The 19,746-nt window shown below is 36.3% G+C and overlaps 1 protein-coding gene across 1 annotated transcript in view; it reads right to left on the bottom strand.

Annotated features, from left to right (window-relative positions):
• The window catches only part of Pxdnl (peroxidasin like), a 471,071-nt gene that overhangs the window by 253,673 nt on the left and 197,652 nt on the right, over positions 1-19,746 (bottom strand). The window contains exon 3 of the mRNA XM_058573993.1: positions 14,403-14,474. Coding sequence (XP_058429976.1) covers positions 14,403-14,474 — 72 coding nt within the window. The remainder of the gene's footprint in view (positions 1-14,402; positions 14,475-19,746) is intronic.

Consider the following 19,746-nt stretch of genomic DNA (forward strand, 5'->3'; position numbering starts at 1 on the left):
TTACATTCAGGGGTAAACCAATAAGGTTAACAACGGATTTTTCATCACAGACGCTGAAAGCGAGAAGATCCTGGAACAACGTATTTCAAACACTGAAAGACAATGGATGCCAACCAAGAATTCTGTATCCAGCAAAATTAAGCTTCAGGTACGATAACGAAATAAGAATCTTTCATGATAAACAAAAGCTAAAAGAATTTGCAGCCAGAAAACCAGCATTGCAAAGCATCTTGAGCAAAACACTGCACGAGGAAGAAATGAAAAACAATAACCAAAACCATCAGTGGGAAGTGCCTCTATAAAGACAGAGCGCGGGGGGAAAGCTAACCATGGAGAAACAAACTAAATTAAAAAAAAAAAAAAGAAGAAGATAAATAATCAAACATGGCTGGAAGTACAAACCATATATCAATAGTAACTCTAAACATTAATGGCTTAAACTCCCCAATAAAGCGACATAGGCTGGTAACATGGATTAAAAAAACAAATCCAACAATATGCTGCCTCCAGGAGACACATCTGATTGGAAAAGACATACACAGGCTGAAGGTGAAAGGTTGGGAAAAAATATACCATGCACACGGTCCTCGTAAGCAAGCAGGGGTGGCCATCCTCATATCGAATAAAATTGACTTCAAGACTAAATTAATCAAAAGGGATAAGGAAGGACATTATATACTGTTAAAAGGAACCATTCACCAACAAGACATAACAATTATCAATATTTATGCACCAAATAATGGTGCTGTGACGTTCATAAAACAAATTCTCCTCAAGTTCAAGAATCAAATAGACCACAACACAATAATTATGGGTGACTTCAACACACCTCTCTCACAATTGGACAGATCCTACAAACAAAAGCTGAATAAAGAAACTATAGAACTCAATATCACAATCAACAACCTAGACTTAACTGACATATATAGAATATATCAACCATCATCAAGTGGATATACTTTTTTCTCAGCAGCACATGGATCCTCCTCAAAAATAGACCATATATTATGCCATAGGGCAACCCTCAGTAAATATACCGGGGTGGAGATAATACCATGCATTTTATCTGATCATAATGGAATGAAACTGGAAATCAATGATAAAAGACGGAAGGAAAAATCCTACATCACATGGAAAATGAACAATATGTTACTGAATGATCAATGGGTTACAGAAGACATAAAGGAAGAAATCAAAAAATTCTTAGAGATAAATGAAAATACAGACACAACATATCGGAATCTATGGGACACAATGAAAGCAGTTTTAAGAGGGAAATTCATCGCTTGGAGGTCATTCCTGAAAAAAAGGAAAAACCAACAAATAAATGAGCTCACACTTCATCTCAAAGCCCTAGAAAAGGAAGAGCAAAAAATCCATAATCTAGTGTTGTTTATTCCATGGATAGAAGAGTGGTTCAATATTCAATAATTAATCCATAAAATTCACTGTATTCTGTATTGAACAGACTCAAGAAGAAAAGTCACCTGGTCACAGAAATCAATGAAAAGGAACTTGGTCAAAGTCTATGCTCATTTATGATAAAAACTCTAAGAAAATAGGATTACTGGGTTGCTTTCTCAGGTTCCTAGTTAAGAGTTTGATCAAAAACAAAATCATCTGGGTCAAATGGTGGCTCCATTCCCAGCTTTCCAAGAAATCTCCATACTGCTTTCCAAATTGGCTGCACCAATCTGCAGTCCCACCAGTAATGTACAAGTGTACCCTTTTCCCCACATCCTCGCCAGCACTTGTTGTTGTTTGACTTCCTAATGGCTGCCAATCTTACTGGAGTGAGATGTGAATCTGCAATCTGTGTATGGGGTGAAGGTGGGAGTTCATAACCCACTTGAATCAAAGTGTGGAATATGATATGTCAAGAAATTTGTAATGTTTTGAACAACCCACAATAAAAAATTTAAAAAAAAAATCATCTAATCTTATACAAAAATCATCTAATCTTTTATGTCATGGCTCATAACTGAATCATCTTGCCTGGACCAGGAACAAGACATTAGTATCTGTTCTCACCACTTTATTAAACACAATGACTGAAAATCCAGTCAATGAAAAAATGTCAGAAAAAATATATACAGATTATAAAGAGAGACAGAAAAAAGTTCCTGTTTCCACATGATTACGTAGAAAATTCTAAATAATTCACCAAAAAAAAATTTCTTCTAGAATTAAAAAATGAATATGCAAGATCACAGTATACAAGAGAATACAAAACTCAATTGTACTACTAGTTTCTGGCAATGGATATGTGAGCACTAAAATAAATAATATTAAACTCTTTTCAATCACTTAAAAAAATAAAATATTATTATACTCTTCAATCACTTAAATGATGAAATGCCTAGGTACAAACCTATCAAAAACTGTAGAGGATATTTGTTCTAAAAACTAAAAAATGCTGATTAAAAAAAGTGAAAAGACATTTATTCATGAATTAGAAATCACAAGGAATAAATTGGTCATTCAACTGCAAGTTGATATACAAATTTTAAGAAATTCTATTAAAATCCAAGCAAGACTTTTGTAGGTATAGAAAAGACTACTCCATATTTTAATAAAAGGTTAAAGGAGCTAGAATACTTAAAACAACTTTGAAAAAAGAAAATAATAAAACAAAAAGAAGCTGTTTACTGGCTTTAGGGCATATTATAGAGCTACAGTAATCAAGACTGTGTATCAAAGGATAAACTGCTGAGAGCCATAGCTAAGTAGGTATGACACATGGCAATTTCCTTGTCAGCCTACCCCATGTTGCTTAGAGGGAAGGACTCTCCATTGTGGAAATGGGCTTGCCTTGGACGCAGGTCATTTGCAGTGACATTGCATGAAGTTTGAGTAAGGTGACCCTGCTCAAGGACCAGGGCGGATCCGGGTTTAGGGCGGATCGGGTTTAGGGCGGTTCCAGATTTAAGGTGATTCCTGCTGGGAATAGGGCGTATCCTGCTGCCTCAGGCACCCACCAGCTCCTTCAGTTCCAGTTGAGTTCTCGCGGGATTGAGAGAGTATTTGGGATGTAAAGTGCTGGTAAATTTTCCCCAGAACGTGCGTGTAGAGTGCCTGTGAGAGGTCGGGAATAAAGACTTGCTATTTTAATCTACAAGGCTGTGAGTGGCTGGTGATTTTGTGCCCAGCCAGACTGCGGCAGTAAACATATAGGTAAATAGAATAAAAGACAGCTCTGAGATAGACTCATAGAATATGGTCAACTTATTACTCAGAAAGATGTAAAAGCAATTCAGTGGAGAAAAGAAAGCCTTTCAACAAAGAAAAAACAGTGCAGGGGAAAAGAGCGAGCCTTGACCTAAGTCTAATCTTATATTAAAATTACTCTAAGTGGATCACAGAATTAAGTACAATATGCAGAACTATAAATCTTTTTGGAAAATCTACCACTAAACTAAGTATTGTAAGACTTGACGCCAAAAGCACAATATATGGAGGGATAATTTGATAAACTGGACTTCATCAATATTAAAATGTTTATCCTTCAAAAAGACCCAGTTGAAAAAGTATTTGTTTGAAAACCACAGATATGGGGAGTGCAGGGCTAGGGATTGAACCCAGGGCCTTCTGCACTTGAGGCAAACACTCTACCAACTGAGCTATACCCTTAACCTCTTAAAAACTAAACATCTAACAAAGAAATATTCTAGAAATTCATATCTGAACAAGGACTCACCTCTATGTACATAAAATCTCAAAATTTAACAGTACCAAAACAAACAAAAATAAAAACAAAACAAAAATCCCACTATCTAATTAGAAAATGCTCTAAAGACCTAAACAGACATGAACAGATGAAGATATATAGAGAGTAAACAGGCACATGAAAGACATTCAACGTCATTAATCATTAGGAAAATACAAATTAGAACTGTAATGAGACATCACTATGAAAATTTAAAAAAAAAAATAGTGACAGTGAAAAATGCTTGCAAAGTTGCAAAGAAACTTAACCAGTGATACTGGTTGGGAAAATAAAATGGCATGGCTACTCCAGAAAGTTTGTTAGTTTCTTCAAAAATTAAACATGAAACCACCACATAACCTAGTGTAATACAGAACATGGATGGGTGGGGGTTTTGTCTTGCAAACTCAAAGAATGAAATCCTTAACATAATGGTGACAGAAAGCAAAATAACAAGATTTATTAGAGCAATAGAAAGCAAAGCTCCCAAAGATCCCAAAGAGGGGATCACAAGAGAGGGATGCCAATAGGTGTCTATATTCTAGGGGTTTTAAATTCTCTACTGAATTAACCTATAATTGAAAAGTCTTTATTGTTCTCTTTTTCTGATACAACTGAAAATGTACAAGTTTAATTTCTTATTCCCATAATAGGATGGTTTAATGTCTTTGTTGACCTGAGTTCATCCCATTCTTGTTCCTTAACAAAATAACTGCTTGTTTGAGGTTGACTAATGTTAGGGCATGGGTACACAAGCATGAGTGGGACTTTCCAGTCAGGCAGCCAAAAATAAAAAGCCTAGGGTTTCAATCTGGAGTGTGGGACCCCTTTCTCATAGTCCCAATTTCTATCTGCCTATAAGTAATCTATCTCCTGCCTCAATAGTAATTGTTTTTCCAGACATTTATTCAACAGAATAAAAAGTTATGTTCATGAAGAGAGAGCCTACAGAATGCGAGAAAATCTTTACCACATGTAACTCACATAGAGCATGAATCTCCAGGATATATAAAGAACTCAAAAAACTTAACACCCAAAAAACAAATAACCCAATCAATAATTGGGCTAAGGATCTGAACAGATAACTTCACAGAAGAAGAAATACAATCAATCAACAAATATATGAAAAAATGTTCAACATCTTCAACATCACTAATGATTAGAGAAACACAAATCAAAACTACACTGGTACTCTATCTCACTCCAGTCAGTATGGCAATTATCCAGACTACAAGTAACAATAAATGTTGAGGAGGATGTGGGGAAAAAGATAGACTCATACATTGTTGGTGGGACTGCAAATTGGTGCAACCACTGTGGAAAGCAGTATGGAGATTCCTCATATAACTTGGAATGGAACCACTATTTGACCCAGTCATCCCACTCCTAGGTTTATACCCCAAAGACTTAAAATCAGCATACTACAGTGATACAGCCACCTCAATGTTTGTAGCAGCTCAATTTACAATAGCTAATCTGTGGAACCAATCTAAGTACCCTTCAACAGATGAACAGATAAAGAAATTGTGGTATATATACATGATGAAATACTACTCAGCCTTACAGAAGAATGAAATTATTGTACTTGCCAATAAATGGATGGAACTGGAGAATATCACGATAAGTGAAAGAAGCCAACCCAGAAGAACCAAAGGCCAAAGGTTTTCTCTGACATGCAGATGCTAATTCACAATAAGCTGGCAAGGGGAAGAGTAGAGGTATTTTGGATTACCCCCTTATACAATAAGGGGCTATGGGGGTAGGAATAAATTGGACATTATTACCCGATATGCACATATGATTACATGATTTCGTCTTTCCCATCTCTAAAGGACATGTACAACCAGAAGATATAGAATTATGTAACCATTTATGTATGATGTCAAAATGCATTCTACTTTCATGTATAACTAATTAGAGCAAATTTTTAAAAAATTTAAAAGTATTGTTTATGTAAAAACATGTACACATATTTTTATTATCAGAAAATAGAAATAATCCAGATGCCCCTCAGTAGGCAAATGGCCAAACTGTGTATATTCTGTAGTATATTCTTACCATAAAATACTGTTCAGCAATAAAAGTAATAAGCTATTGATATTTTACAACTTGGATGAGTTTCCTAAGAATTATTATGCATGGGAAAAGGCAATCCCCAAAAGTTATATATTGCATATTTATATTGGCATAACATTTTTAAAATAACAAAATTTTGGAAATAAAGAATAGTTTAGTGGTTGCCAAGGCTTAAAAAGGGAGTAAGGCAGAGGGAAGTGGTTTCAACTATAAAAGGGCAACATGAGGAATCTGGGGTAATAGAAATGTTTTTTATATATTGATTATATCAGTGCAAATATCCTGGTCTTTTATTGGATAATAGTTTTATAACATTTACCACTGGTGGGAAATGCAGAAAAAAATTAGATGTTATATCCTGTTTATTCTTTCTTATGACTACATACTAATTTATTATCATAATAAAAAGTTTAATTTAAAAAGTTTGTTAAATGAATGAAGATGGAATAAGTGAGTAGCTTAACTGAACTCATCATGCCTGTAACTTTTTAAAGCCCATATTCTATTCTCGAAACCACCAAGGTCAATTCAGTTTATTTTAACATATAAGGATAATTTGTTCCACACATACGTCCACCAAACTTTCATATATCATGTTCTAACAAAGCCAATCAGACTACAGATTTAAAATATATATGCCTAAAAATTCTTATTAATAATTAAAAATAAATAAAATATATATGCACATGAAAATAGTTAAGATATTCCTTGATAACAAGTAGCTTATCATTTTGTAATAGAGAAGAATTGATTGCTATATGACAAAGTTAAATATTGAAATCCGAGAGATTTTAAAAAAGAGAAATGATGTTTCAAATGTAACCAGCACTTCCCCATTGGGAAAACCTGGAAAAGTTTCCTGGAGGATGTGAATACTTCATCAAAAAGATTTATAATGGAAGGCAAACTTTGAAGTTTTTTTTGCCTAATCAGCAAATATACAACTCAAAGCAAGGCTGAATCCATTCCTCTCTCCCTCTTTGGAAACCTGCAAAGGATTCTCTCACTAGGGATCCTCCCCTGTTGAGTGGGTGAGAGACAGCTGTGGTTGCGTCTCTGGCCTTCTGAAATCAAAGAAAAGTCAGGAAGGAGGAAAGAGTGAAGGGGAAATCTCTGGAGAAAAAGAATTTCTGTGGTTCTTGAATCATTTTGTCTCAGGCGGCCATATCGGTGACCCCAACCATTTGCAAGGTTGAGCTTGTATCACCAAACAGATTCATAAATACATATTCATCAGAAAAAGTGAAGTTATCTTTGTGGGAGATTCATGAGAGCAAAAAAAAAAAAAAAAAAACTAGGCATCAAAGAGTCTGAGCCAAATAGAAATCCCCATCTTCATCAGGAATATTGTCCTGTAGTTTTCTTATTATATCCTTGTCTGACTTTAGTATCAGGGTAAGACAGCTTTGTAAAACAAGTTTGGAAATATCCCCCTCCTCTTCAATAGTTTTAGTTTTATAACTAAAACTTTTTTTTCAAAGATTTGAGAAGGATTGATATCCTTTCTGTAAGTGTTTGGTAAAATTCAGCCGTAAATTCCTCAATTTCTAGAATGTTCTTTGTCAATCTCCTCAATTGTTATTATTCTATAATCTTGTTGGTATATAGTTGTTCACAATAGTCTTTTATGGTCCTTTGTATCTCTGTGTAATGACTCCTCTCCCCTCCTCAATCTTTCTAAACTCCATTGGACATCATTGATTCATTACTTCTATTGATAATCTTCTATTAACATATTAAGGCAGGAACATGAACAAATACTGCCTCTCTGCTGTTTAAGTCCCTAGATTCTGTGAGAATCAGTCAAATCTTTTTGCTTACCACAATACACCCAGGGTCTAGTACAGTATCTGGCATGGTAGTTATTTGCTACATGATTGTTGAGAGGATGAATAGATAGGTAAATATATGGATGAGTAAATTTACAGCTATCAAATAGATTGTTGAATTATCGGGTGAAGTGACGAACAAACAGACAAATTGGATGAAATTCCTAGGCAAACAATGCTTACAAAGTACTTATATGTCAGGAATATAAAGTTATAAATAAAATAAAGTAATGCTGAAATGGATTTTTGCAAGCATGTTGCAAGCATGGAGAGAAAAGACAAATACCGCATAGGGAGGTGAAATGACTAGCCCAAAGAGGATCTCCCAAAGGACATTATCTCGATTACTCAGCTTAGCCTAGGAAATAGTTTTAGTCAGAGCACCAAAGTATCTTTTCTTCTTTTGGAAATTGATCCACCCTAGTTAAAATCATTTAAAAAAAAAAAAACTAGTTTGATAAATCAATGAATTAAGCAGTGATACGTCCTTTGAAGATTGAACTGTTCTTCTCAGGTAGTCAGCATATTGTTTCCCTGACCTCAAATCTATTTGGGATTCAGATGACCATCAAAAGGACACAATGAAAGTGGGTGATGTTCTTAATCTCATTGAGTTATGATAGTTTGATGCAGCTCCACCTCTTAGTAGATGAGCCTACTGAGTGGACTAGACCTCTCCACTCAAAGTCAAGGCACTGTCTCCCAAGAAAGGGTAGGAGACAAGTGTTACCGCCTTCCCCCCCATCCCCACTCCTTGGTCCCATTTTTCCCCAGATTTGTTCTTCAAAAGTTTCCAGTGTCCTTGGTGAAGTTAATAATGACTCTTTCACCTTTCCCATCTGTAAAGCCACACAGGTGTGTTGTGCAGTTAGAGACGATATACATTATTAGTGCCCATGTGACCTGTGAGATGATCTGAGTATCAGAGGGAGCCAAAAGGATTCCCAGGAAAACAAAGTGCCCCAGCAAAATCCAGTAACCACGGGAGCATCCCAAGGTAGAAATTCAATAGGATATCAAACGCCACACATCAGGAACTTCAGAGCTTGGAGTGTGGGGAGGTTATTGTCAAGAAGCCTAAAGATATAAAGTGAAGTTGAATCTTAACGTGGATATAGACAGTATTTCTACTTCATCCCCAAAACAATTGGGGAGCCACTGAAGAACTCTGAGAAGAGTGGCATGATTGAATTTTTGTTTTTAAAAGATGACTGAATACCTTTTGGAGATTTAGAAGAGGAAAAACATGGATGGAGATAAAAGGTTTTGTTAACAGTAGGGAAGATGGATAATGAGGATTGAAGGTAAGGCAGCCAAATTGAGATAAATAGAGAGGGGAGATATGGAATAATGTTAACACGGAACCCACAGGATGGAAAAATAACTAGATACCGTGGTAAAGGAAACGGGAGGAGGCCAATGTAGAAATTTAGTTCAGATGGCTGTGTGAATCTGCAAACATTTCCCCAAATAAGAAGCATCATGTTTGAAGGGGAAATCAGGAGTGGGTTTGAAGGGGAAAATTAAAGACATGACAAATATTTGTCATGTCAATTTAAGGATTCTGTGGAACATGTCAGTAGAAATACTGAGTAAAGAAATAGGTGTATGTGTGGAAATATAAAAACAATCTGGGCCGGAAATAAAGATTTAAGAGGTAGCAACATTTGGATAATGACTGATACCATGGAAGCAGATACGCTCACCAATAGAGAGGCAAAGTACAGGAGAGAGCCCGGGATGAAGGAATTTGAGCAGCCTTACCAGGAAAAGGAAAATCAAGAGCACCATAGGAATCAAGAGGGGGGTGTGGCCAACAAGAGACACCATGGGGCAGGGTTAAATGTTAAATGTTAAATGTTCAATATGTCTAATAACATGAGTGGCCGTTGTTGAAGCACTTTTATTGGAGCAGTAAGAATAGAAGCTAATTTGGCATGATTAGAAGAAAGAAAGAGTTATAAACAGGAAGGCAGGCAGCCAGGCATTGAAACCATTCACCCCTATTATTTCGCATATTAAACTCACCAGTCTCATCTCTCATCAATGCTCCATCCAGCCACTGAAGATACTGCCCATTACCAAATCATAGAAGACCATTTCTTACCTCTTCTCATACAGCCTTTCAAAATTAAGTAAAAGTGTTGCTCCTTCCATCAAATCTAACCTGCCCTCCACCCCTTGTGTCTCCCAGAAGAGGCCAGGCCTCTTCTCCCTTTGAGCAACTACTGTACCCATCAGAAAAGTCCATCCTGGTGACAGAGCCAGAGTGGGCTTGATTGTGATTGCAATCTGAATCTCAACTCTTAGAAAACTCTACTCCTCATGTTAAAGTGGTCAATTGCACTTTGGGCCACAAATTTCCCCAGCCCTGATTTATAACATTTTATGAGATGATTTTGCTGCTTCACTCATCAAGATCTTCCTGTGCTGGAATTAGATTTGGGCCATGTGGCATGATTGACCAAATGGGACACTAAAAAACAGCAAAAGCCAGGCTTGAAAAGCACTCATCCCTGGCTTTTATTAGAGACAGATCACTGTGTGAACAAGCACAATCTAGCTGGCCAGAGAAAGAAGAAAAAGCCCTCCCAGCTGATAACTGTGGAATTGCGGCATGTGAGTGATGCCATTCTAAACCCAAGGTCTGAACCACAGCAGACCAGAACCGCCCAGACCACCCTGAATCAAGCATGAAAAAATAAAACTCTTCCTTGTTTTAAGCCACTAAATCCTGCAGAGGTTCATTATGCTGACATAATGAACAAGAAACCGTATGCAAATTTCACTCGGTTTGTAAGACTGTCATTAAACTCAGGCAGTGAGTATAGCCAAAAATGGTGAGAGCTGAGTCCCTCAAAGTTACATCATTTAAGATCAGATTCTTCAATGACATTTTCTTGCTCAGTAGTTTAAACAAACAAAAAAAAAATTATTTTTTTTTTAAAAATCTATACGTTGCAAAAGAAATGAGACAGAGTTCAAATACATTCACAAAAGCACCAGGTGTAGTATCACATACCTGTAATTCCAGCAGCTTGAGAGGCTGAGACAGGAGGATCCCAAATTCAAAGTCAGCCTCAGCAAAATCGAGGCACTAACCAACTCAGCGAGACCCTGTATCTAAATAAACTAAAAAACAGGGCTAGGGATGTGGCTCAGTGGTCGAGTGCCCCTGAGTTCAATCTCCAGTGCCCCCTCCCACCCAAATCACAAAAGATGGAAAAGGCTGAGTACACAATTGCAAGTGACACATCAAGACAATGATTTAAGAAGGTGAACTTGTGGATAGGGTGTAGCATTCAGGAGTGAGAGTTCATGAGGACAAAGATGTCCAGGGGCTGCGTTGGAAGGAAGAAACTGTAACTCAAAGAACAAAACCAAATTTAGGAAATGGGGACCATAGCCAGACACAGAATCACAGATTTGAAAGTGGGATACATTTCGCTTTTTGTAATACTAATAAATGATGCTCAATTCATCTCAAACCCGCAGAAACACGCCAGGGTTTTCCCCCTACAAATAATTCTTTTTAAAAACCTCTTCAATTATCAATGCTGATAAATAATAAGATCCTTATTATTGGGACACCAAGATGCTTCTTAACAAGAAGTTTTATTTTGGAGTCTATCCTTAGATTAACTCACAATAATGAATACTGACAATGCTATTAAGAGATAACTGGTCTGCTGAATCGAAGAATAGGGATATTTTGCTCCCACTTCTACAATATATCTTGGCTTTAAGATTCAGCTAACCTTAAATGAACCACAGTTCCCAAGGATATTCTCAAACAATTGTACTTTCTTGTGTGAATCTGAAAGCAAAATTTGTCCTAGGATACTTCTATTTGTTTTTGCCCAAGGGAATCAGTGATATGTTTTGGACAAAACTCGCTACAATTTCACATGAGTTTAGCAATGCTTTTGTCTTAGAGAAAAAAAAATATTCTAGCCTTTATGTTTGGCAAGGTAAAACTGAAGTTCTTTGGTATATAAAGTCTAATGAAAATTGAGCTCCTCAGTATGAAAACATTATAACTATTTTATGTAATATAACACTAGAAATCCTTGGGAAATGGCACACTATAAATAATGGATAAATACACAGGTTGTTGAAAAATCCAAGGCATATAATAGCGTTATCATTCGTCTCTCATAAGATTAATTAACACATCATAGCCAAGAGGCTTAATCAATCAAATATCAAGCATTTACTGAGCACCTTATGTTCATACATCTGTTTAACAAATCTTTTGTGAGCAGTCACTCTGTTCTAGACACTAGTTCTAGATGCTGGAATAAAATGGCAAATAAATGGAAAGAAGTATGGCCACAGGGCCATTTGTCTTTACAGAATCCAGTGGGGAAATCCAAAAATAAACAAGGTAACAAATAGGTAAGAAAAATGAACTTGTATAATGTATTTTTTATTTTTAATTTTTTTTTTAATTTTTTTAGAGAGAGAGAGAGAATTTTTTAATATTTATTTTTTAGTTTTTGGCAGACACAACATCTTTGTTTGTATGTGGTGCTGAGGATCGAACCCAGGGCCGCGCACATGCCAGGCGAGCACGCTACCGCTTGAGCCACATCCCCAGCCCTTGTATAATGTATGTAATAAATGAAATACACAAGACACCCTGAGAGAGGAAAAAAAAATGTTAACTGACTTAAAGGGACTCCTAAAGGACGTGATATTAAAACTGAGATTTAACTAAGGGAAAATGCTGAATTTATTTATTTATGTATTTATGGTACTGGGGATTTACTCCAGGGATACTCTATTACTCAGCTACATCACTAGCCCTTTCTAATTTTTATTTTGAAACAGAGTCTTGCTAAGTTGCCTAGGCTGGCCTCAAACTTGTAATACTCCTGCCTCCCTCTCCTAAGTCACTGAGAGTACAGTGACATTATGCCTGGTAATATAGCCAAGCAGAAAATAATTAGCATCCTGTGCACAGGTTGAAGAGGTAGTGTGTGTGTGCTTATTGTGTTCGAAGAAATAAAATAATAAGGGATTGAGGTTAAAATGCAAAAGGAAATGTAGAAGATGAATTTGCAGGTACCATGTACATTGAGTGGGTCTTCTTGCCTACAGCCCTCTGTCTGGGAACTTCTCCAGTTTGAGAAGCAATGCTCACTTGGCAATGTTAGTGAAAACATGGAAAGACGCACGTCAGTGGCCATGGGAAAGTGTTCATCACCCACATCATACACATTTATAAATTATCCTCACCTTTTCATAAGTCATTTACCTTCCAGAAGCCCAAAGACTTATCTTTCACTTAAAAAGCAATGTTTAGCTTGTCATAACATTGAATAGAAGTTTTATGAAATGCTCTTCTTATTTTCATCCAGATCATATGGTACTCTTGTGCTTATAATTGATCCAACATCAGCAACAATGAGCATTTTATCCAATATTAACTTCCTACTAACAGCTATAATTTAACTAAATTTCCACATTTAGTATTAGCACTAATAATGAAATTTGTTCTAAACCATTATGTACAAAGTCATAGGGTTTTTTTGTTTTGTTTAGTCTACTACTTTTATCACTGTAGGGAGTTACTTTTGACATGCCCGTAAGTAGAGAACCACAGGCCAGGATCAAGATGAAAAACAGGGAGAAAGTCAAGATTCTTCACAAACAAAGAGCAGACTTTTTACAGCACTGGTCTAAAAGCTTGGTAGAGATCAAAAGTGGCATGCACCTGCAGATCATGTTAGATTGGCTGTGCAAGATTAGGGCAGCAAATCAAGACATTATGGTGGATTAATGGAAAGAGTTATGGGAGACCTGTGTGTTAGGGCTGGGGCATCTCAAAACAAGAAAGCTATAAAGCTCTTGGGTTGGTGTATAATTGAAATTCCATTTCAGCAAAGTGCAACAGATATGTAAATTAGAGCAAAAGTAGGACAGCATTTTCTTTTTAAAAGAATTACTATCACTTTTTAAACCAATTGCTTAATGGATCTACAAGTAGACATTTTTTGTGTAAAAATGTTAGTTACCTCCTTAATACTTTTTTTTGGTAGTGCTACTGATCAAACCCAGGGCCTGGCACATGCCAAGCAAGTGCTCTACTACTAAGCTTTACCTCCAGTTGTCTTTAACATTTTTTAAAAAGGAAGTTGCAGGACTCACTCCTACCTGAAACCAGTGTCCCTGTGCTTACTTTCTTCAGCCTCCCACATAAGCCTATCCATTCTCCACCATCCAACATTCATTTCATCAACATGCATTGGTTTCTGACTTAAGCAATCATTTTAAGTGTTTTTTATTCATTTATCAATAATAATACATCAAAAGCTTGATAATTGTCAATGGTCATATTTATAAGCTGTTTTTTTTTTTTCAAAATTTCTCTCCTACCCAAGTTGATTAACATTCCTACTTGTAATGTGTTCACCAGCCTCAAAAGGTCTTAGATGACTGAATTATTAACATAAAGTTCCTTTCAGATTTGTGGATTTTTTATAATCATTGATTAATTAGATATAAGTGTGAAGTATTGATTAAACTTTGTTTTTATTTTTCTCCAATTTAGAATTGCGTGTCAAGGGTGGAAGGATAGAAATGTGCATTAATATTCAAATGTCCTCAGATGCACGATCTATTGAAAGAAACACTTTGCTGTCCTTAGAAATGTTCATTTAACAGTTCTGTTTCAAGGTTGCCAGTACTTCTCAGGAAGGTAAAGAATTGCTTAGGTTAAAATAATCAAGAAGGCAAAAATAATCAGTCAACAAAAGAAGCCATTGTTGGTTTTTCTTAGAACTTACAGATGCAGCAAATTTTCAAGTCCTTCAAAAGCAGTTCTGGAAATCTTTCTGATTTGATTGTTGTTCAGAAGACTAAAAAGAAAACAAACAAACAATTCCACAATGAGAAGCTGATTCTGCAAACATTTTAACCGTTCCACTTTTAAGTGTAATGCTCTGCACAGTAGAAAAATATTTACTAACATGGTGACATGGTTCGCTAAATTTGGAAATTTTAATTTTCTATTTAGAAAGGCTATATTAATCTATTCAAAAATATAATAAGTTATCCCCAAAATATCACTAGAAGAGCATCAAAAACCCAAAGGCAAAATTCTCCATCTCCTGAAGCCTATCATCTAAAAGAGAAATTATCAATATTGTCACAGTAACAAAGGGACAAATTCCTAAACTAACAGATGGAGAGCTGCAAACACTTAGGTTGAAGCAGCTTCCTTGGAAAAATAAACATTACAGCTTTTGGCACACAATGGACTCTCATTGTGTATTTGTTGAACTATCAAACCCAGAGTCAATTACACCATAGGATGTGAGGCTCTTATATAGTAATATCAAAGGCTCTAAAAATGACTTCTAAAAAAAAAATCCAAGGAGAAAAATAACAGGTGGCAGAACTAAATTGGATTTGAACAGTAAACCAAGTTACAGAAAATCACCTTTCTGTACCTTTGAAAGCTTTGAAAAGAGTACTCTGGCAAATGAAAATCATATTTTTGGATAAATACACTTAAAATTTCTTTCAAATTTAAATTGTGGTGGCATGTCTAAATGTGTGCTAACTGGCTTAGTACACTTATCTCTGAAGGTCTTCTAATATCAAAAACCCCCAAAGCTTCTTAACAGCTATGGCTAGAATCAAATGCTGGAGGGCTCACTTTTAGTGTATGATGATTTTTTTTTTTTGTTTTTTCTCTGTGTGTGTGTGACTGATTAGGAAAACGGAAGTGCTTCAGCCAAGTGATCATTTTAGTCATTACATACAATGCCACAGGAAGCCCACAAATCTCCAGTCTTATCTGTTCCTAACCTGTTCACCACAGGCTTCACTGCTAAGTACCCCAAATAGTATCTGAAGCCACTATGTGACTCCCAGTGATGTTACCCAAGCCACTCTTCACCATTTGTGACAGACTGCCTAGAGTTCTTCTGGCCACTGGGGAGGCAGAACAATAAATCTACAGCATTAGAAGTGATGCCAGCCAGAGATAATGCCAATTGTCATGGATACTCCTTAGCCAAGGATCCAATAAAATTTATAGTCCACCATGTGCGCAGGAAATTTTTAAGCAGGCTGAAATCAACATAGCTAGTTAATATATGATTAATACCAGACACATGTGTTGTCCTAAGAGAATCTCTCATTTAATTACTCTCTCTGTACACACTCTCATTTTATTGTTCCAAATCAATTCATACACTTTCCTTTAGATCCCAAAACAACCACCACAGAAATGTTGTTACTTAGAGAATGATTATTCTAATGCACATAGAATAAAATATGTGTGTGCATGTAATTTACACTTCTGCTGGGATGTGTATAATGTGATCAATATATGTAATCTCAATCTCATATGAACCACCGACCACAGGAAACAATTTGAGGGACTAGTTTCTTAATTTTCCCAAGGATGTGGTATTTAAGAGAAAGAAGTCAATTTGTTTTATACAGAAGATGCTTTAGGGGCTAGGATTGTGGCTCAGTGGTAGAGCGCCCAGCACCACATTAAAAAACTAAACAAAATAAAGGTACTGTATCCATCTACAATTAAAATTTTTTTAAAGATGCTTTTGGTCATCTATGACCAAAACCACAACCAAGAGAAGGAAAAGATACTATGTATTGCAATTAATCTTTCTTTAATATATAAAATGTGTGAGAAATCTATGTTTCCACATATTCTTATGTACTTATCTAAATTATGGCAAAAGTAAAACATACAACTTAACATTATAATTCACTGTGAATATGAGTAACCTAAAATATGAGATCAAACAATTTAATTTGAAGGTTTTTTGAAAATGTTTTTATTGTTAACAAAAATCCAAATCCATTACAGTGGTTCACAGTTGAATGTATTCTCCAATCACCAACACATATTTCTTGTCAAACTTTATTCAAAGCACCGTGTTTTCCATCAAAATATCTGTATTATAATTTTAATGGATGGATTCTTCACCTAGCAGTGTTTTGATTAAGTAATTATAGAAACTATCATTTCTATTATTTTTCTTTTATTTTTTCATAAATAAAATGCAATTGAAATTTATGAGTGAATCTACAGAAATTCAGGACATAAAACAATACCTAATGCCCTGTCACCAAAAATCAACACAAGCTCAGTAAATTTGTAGCTGTGCTCTATATTCTATGTAATGGATAATTTGAAATGCCAACTTGATTGGATTAAGAGTAGCCAATTACTAAGAGGCTTAAGGGAGTGTCAATGAGGGTGTGTCTAGGAATGATTAGCAAGGAAGAAGCAGTAGATGCAAGCTCCATTCTTCTTGAACAGGTTCCTGACTGCTGCTAGATCATCTGAGGATATCGGACTCGCACTTCTTCACCCCTCCAAAGTAGACTCTGCCAGTGATTCTGCAGAAGCCTTCAGTCTCGGACTAGGGTAGCACCTTTGATCCCTCTTATTCTGGGACTTCCGCCTCTTGGACTGTGCAGCTACTGGTTCTTCTAGCTCTCCAGCCATTGTGGACTATCCAGCTTCTGGTTGCAGAAGCAAAAAAGATAAATCCCTTTTTATAATTTTACTTCCTGTTGATTCTGTTCCTCTAGAGAATGCTGACTAATACACCTAATATTGCCTACAATGCCAAGGAGGGGGAAAAAAGAAGCAAACAAAATTTCCTACAAGAAAAATGTTACATTTTTTATTGAAGAAATAAAGAAAAGTAATTTCTAAAGACAGCTGATTACTCAGATGATCAAGCCCTTGGAGAAAAGAGGAACCAGCATTAGACCAATGAGTCACTGTATCACCTGCATTAGCTCATTGTATTATTTATCTATCTATCTATCTATCTATCTATTTATTTATTTTTGCTGAAACACTGAGTGCCTTCCTGTAGCATGCACATTCATATATTTCATACTGTACAAATGTAGACTGTGCTTTTGGAAATATTTTGGGGAAAAAATAATGTGGCTATTAGGAAAAATAAAAGTGTTTTATTGTAAGTTATACCATCCCTACAAGCTTAGAGCCTAATTAGATAAGTAACCCGAAATCTGCACAGCTGTCTTGCTTTGGGAAAGAATCTCACATCATCTCCTAAGAACACCTAGGGTGCTACAGCCAGGAGCCATCTTGAGAAGGGACCTACTGTTGTTTGAATTGTTCTAGGGATCAGAAACCCTGCACACCCCATCTCTGAGACTCCACACACATTCTGCTATTATGGTTTCAAGGGTATCTTCCTCAAGAATCCAATATCACATATTGGATATACCAGACACACGTGTTGTCCTAAGCAGAGTGACTGTGATATAAGCCCAGGGTGCCTGCACTGTAGGGATGAGGGGTAGGTAGAACACAGAGAACAGAGGATACCCCCATTGAGAACCAGGAGCAGGTCCTTGCCCCCTGAGAACAGGTGTGACCAGGCACATGTGGACTCACACCAGTGCTGGGACCAAAGGCAGGTACCCACAGGGTTCCAGCTGCCCCTCCTCACTGTGCTGCACTCAAGTGCCTGTTACTAACAAGATGAGGAAGGTGCACTTTATTTTCCACTCCTGCCTTGCCACAGTGACATGGTGAGAGGACCCTGACAACCCTTGGCTGTCTGTTCCCTACCCTTGGGTACATGTGAATGGGGGTGGCCAAATACAATTCATGAAGGCTTTCTCCCAAGGATGTGTCTTGGGTGTTGATTTGTTATGCCCAGTTGGCTCTAATTCCAGCTGGGTAACATAGTGCTGTCCCCCTGTAGCTTCTCTGGCTGTGATTAATGACTTTGAACACAGTGCATACAGTGGCAGAATTGGAAAGACCCACTCTGTGTTCCAAACAGAGTGTGTATTCACTATGTGGCTAGTCCTTTAATGGGTGTGGTGGTCCCTATGGTGGATCAGGCTACTCCACAAAAGTTGTAGAGACACCTGATCCACTTGATGCACAAATCTCAACACAGGAGAATAAGAAATATGAAAAAATCAAGGTAATAAGATGCTTCTGAAAGAACATAATAACTCTCTAGCAGCTGATCCCAAAGAAATCAATACAGATCTATAATTAATGCACATTAATGAAAATTTTTTAAATAAATAAACAATAAACCCTCAATAGGAGAAACAAGTAAAATAGAACTTGTTTGCATCTCACATGCAATATCTACTTGGGATAATGCCAAGATTTACTATGAAAGTATAATCTTTATAACTACATACAAATGAAACAGGTTTTTGTTTTTTGTTGTGTGCATATATGTGTTTGATTTTTTGGTAAGTGGTGCTAATGTTGATCTATTTTTTGCATGGTATGACTGTGCTTGCTTTTCATGTGGACATTCTCCATAAATGGGGTTCAGCTACCCTCAACATGGAGAGGTTGTGCATTTCATTTCCGTGTGTTCTGAAGTAAACAGAATATAAAACTTTCAATAAGCATTATCTATGACTCCTGAGTTATTTGCATTGTTACCAAGTAAGAGATTCATGGCCAAAGTCAGTAATGACTATCTCTGGATAATTTATCATTGCCAATACCACAGAAAAATATTTATATTATTTTAGGCACCATATAAATCATTTGCAGTTCGAAATGGTGGGAAGTAAAGCAAAGGAACTGGCTCATTTTCATTTACAGAACACAAATTTATTATCTAGTGACTTTATCAGCTTTTCACTTCATGCATATTCCTCAAAAGGAAATGCAGGTATACATGTGAAATCTTTCTGAGGGACAAATTCTTTTAAAAATCCAACAAGTTCACTGTCCTCCTTATCTTTTGAACTCCCCCCAAATGGGGTTCAGCTACCCTTAACATGGAGAGGTTGTGCATTTCATTTCCATGTTTCCTGAAGTAAACAGAATACAAAACTTTCAATAAGCATTATCTATGATTCCTGTGTTATTTGCATTGTAACAAAGTAAGAGATTCATGGCCAAAGTCAGTAATGACTATCTAAGACTGAAGCAAAAGAACGATATACTTATCCTGAAATTTTATGTTAATGGCCATTTATTTTTTCGTCAGTAAATTAACTGAACACATCTTTGGTTCCATATTTCTATTCCATTGCTTGCCTTTCTTGATTTGTCAAGAATTCTTGGTACACAAAAAATTTAGCTTTAGCTTATAATATGTACTAGAACTATTTTTTTTTCCC

This window comes from Marmota monax, unplaced genomic scaffold (assembly GCF_021218885.2).
Source record: "Marmota monax isolate L192 unplaced genomic scaffold, Marmota_monax_Labrador192_F-V1.1 WCK01_AAM20220418_F8-fsc00044, whole genome shotgun sequence".
NCBI lineage: Eukaryota > Metazoa > Chordata > Mammalia > Rodentia > Sciuridae > Marmota > Marmota monax.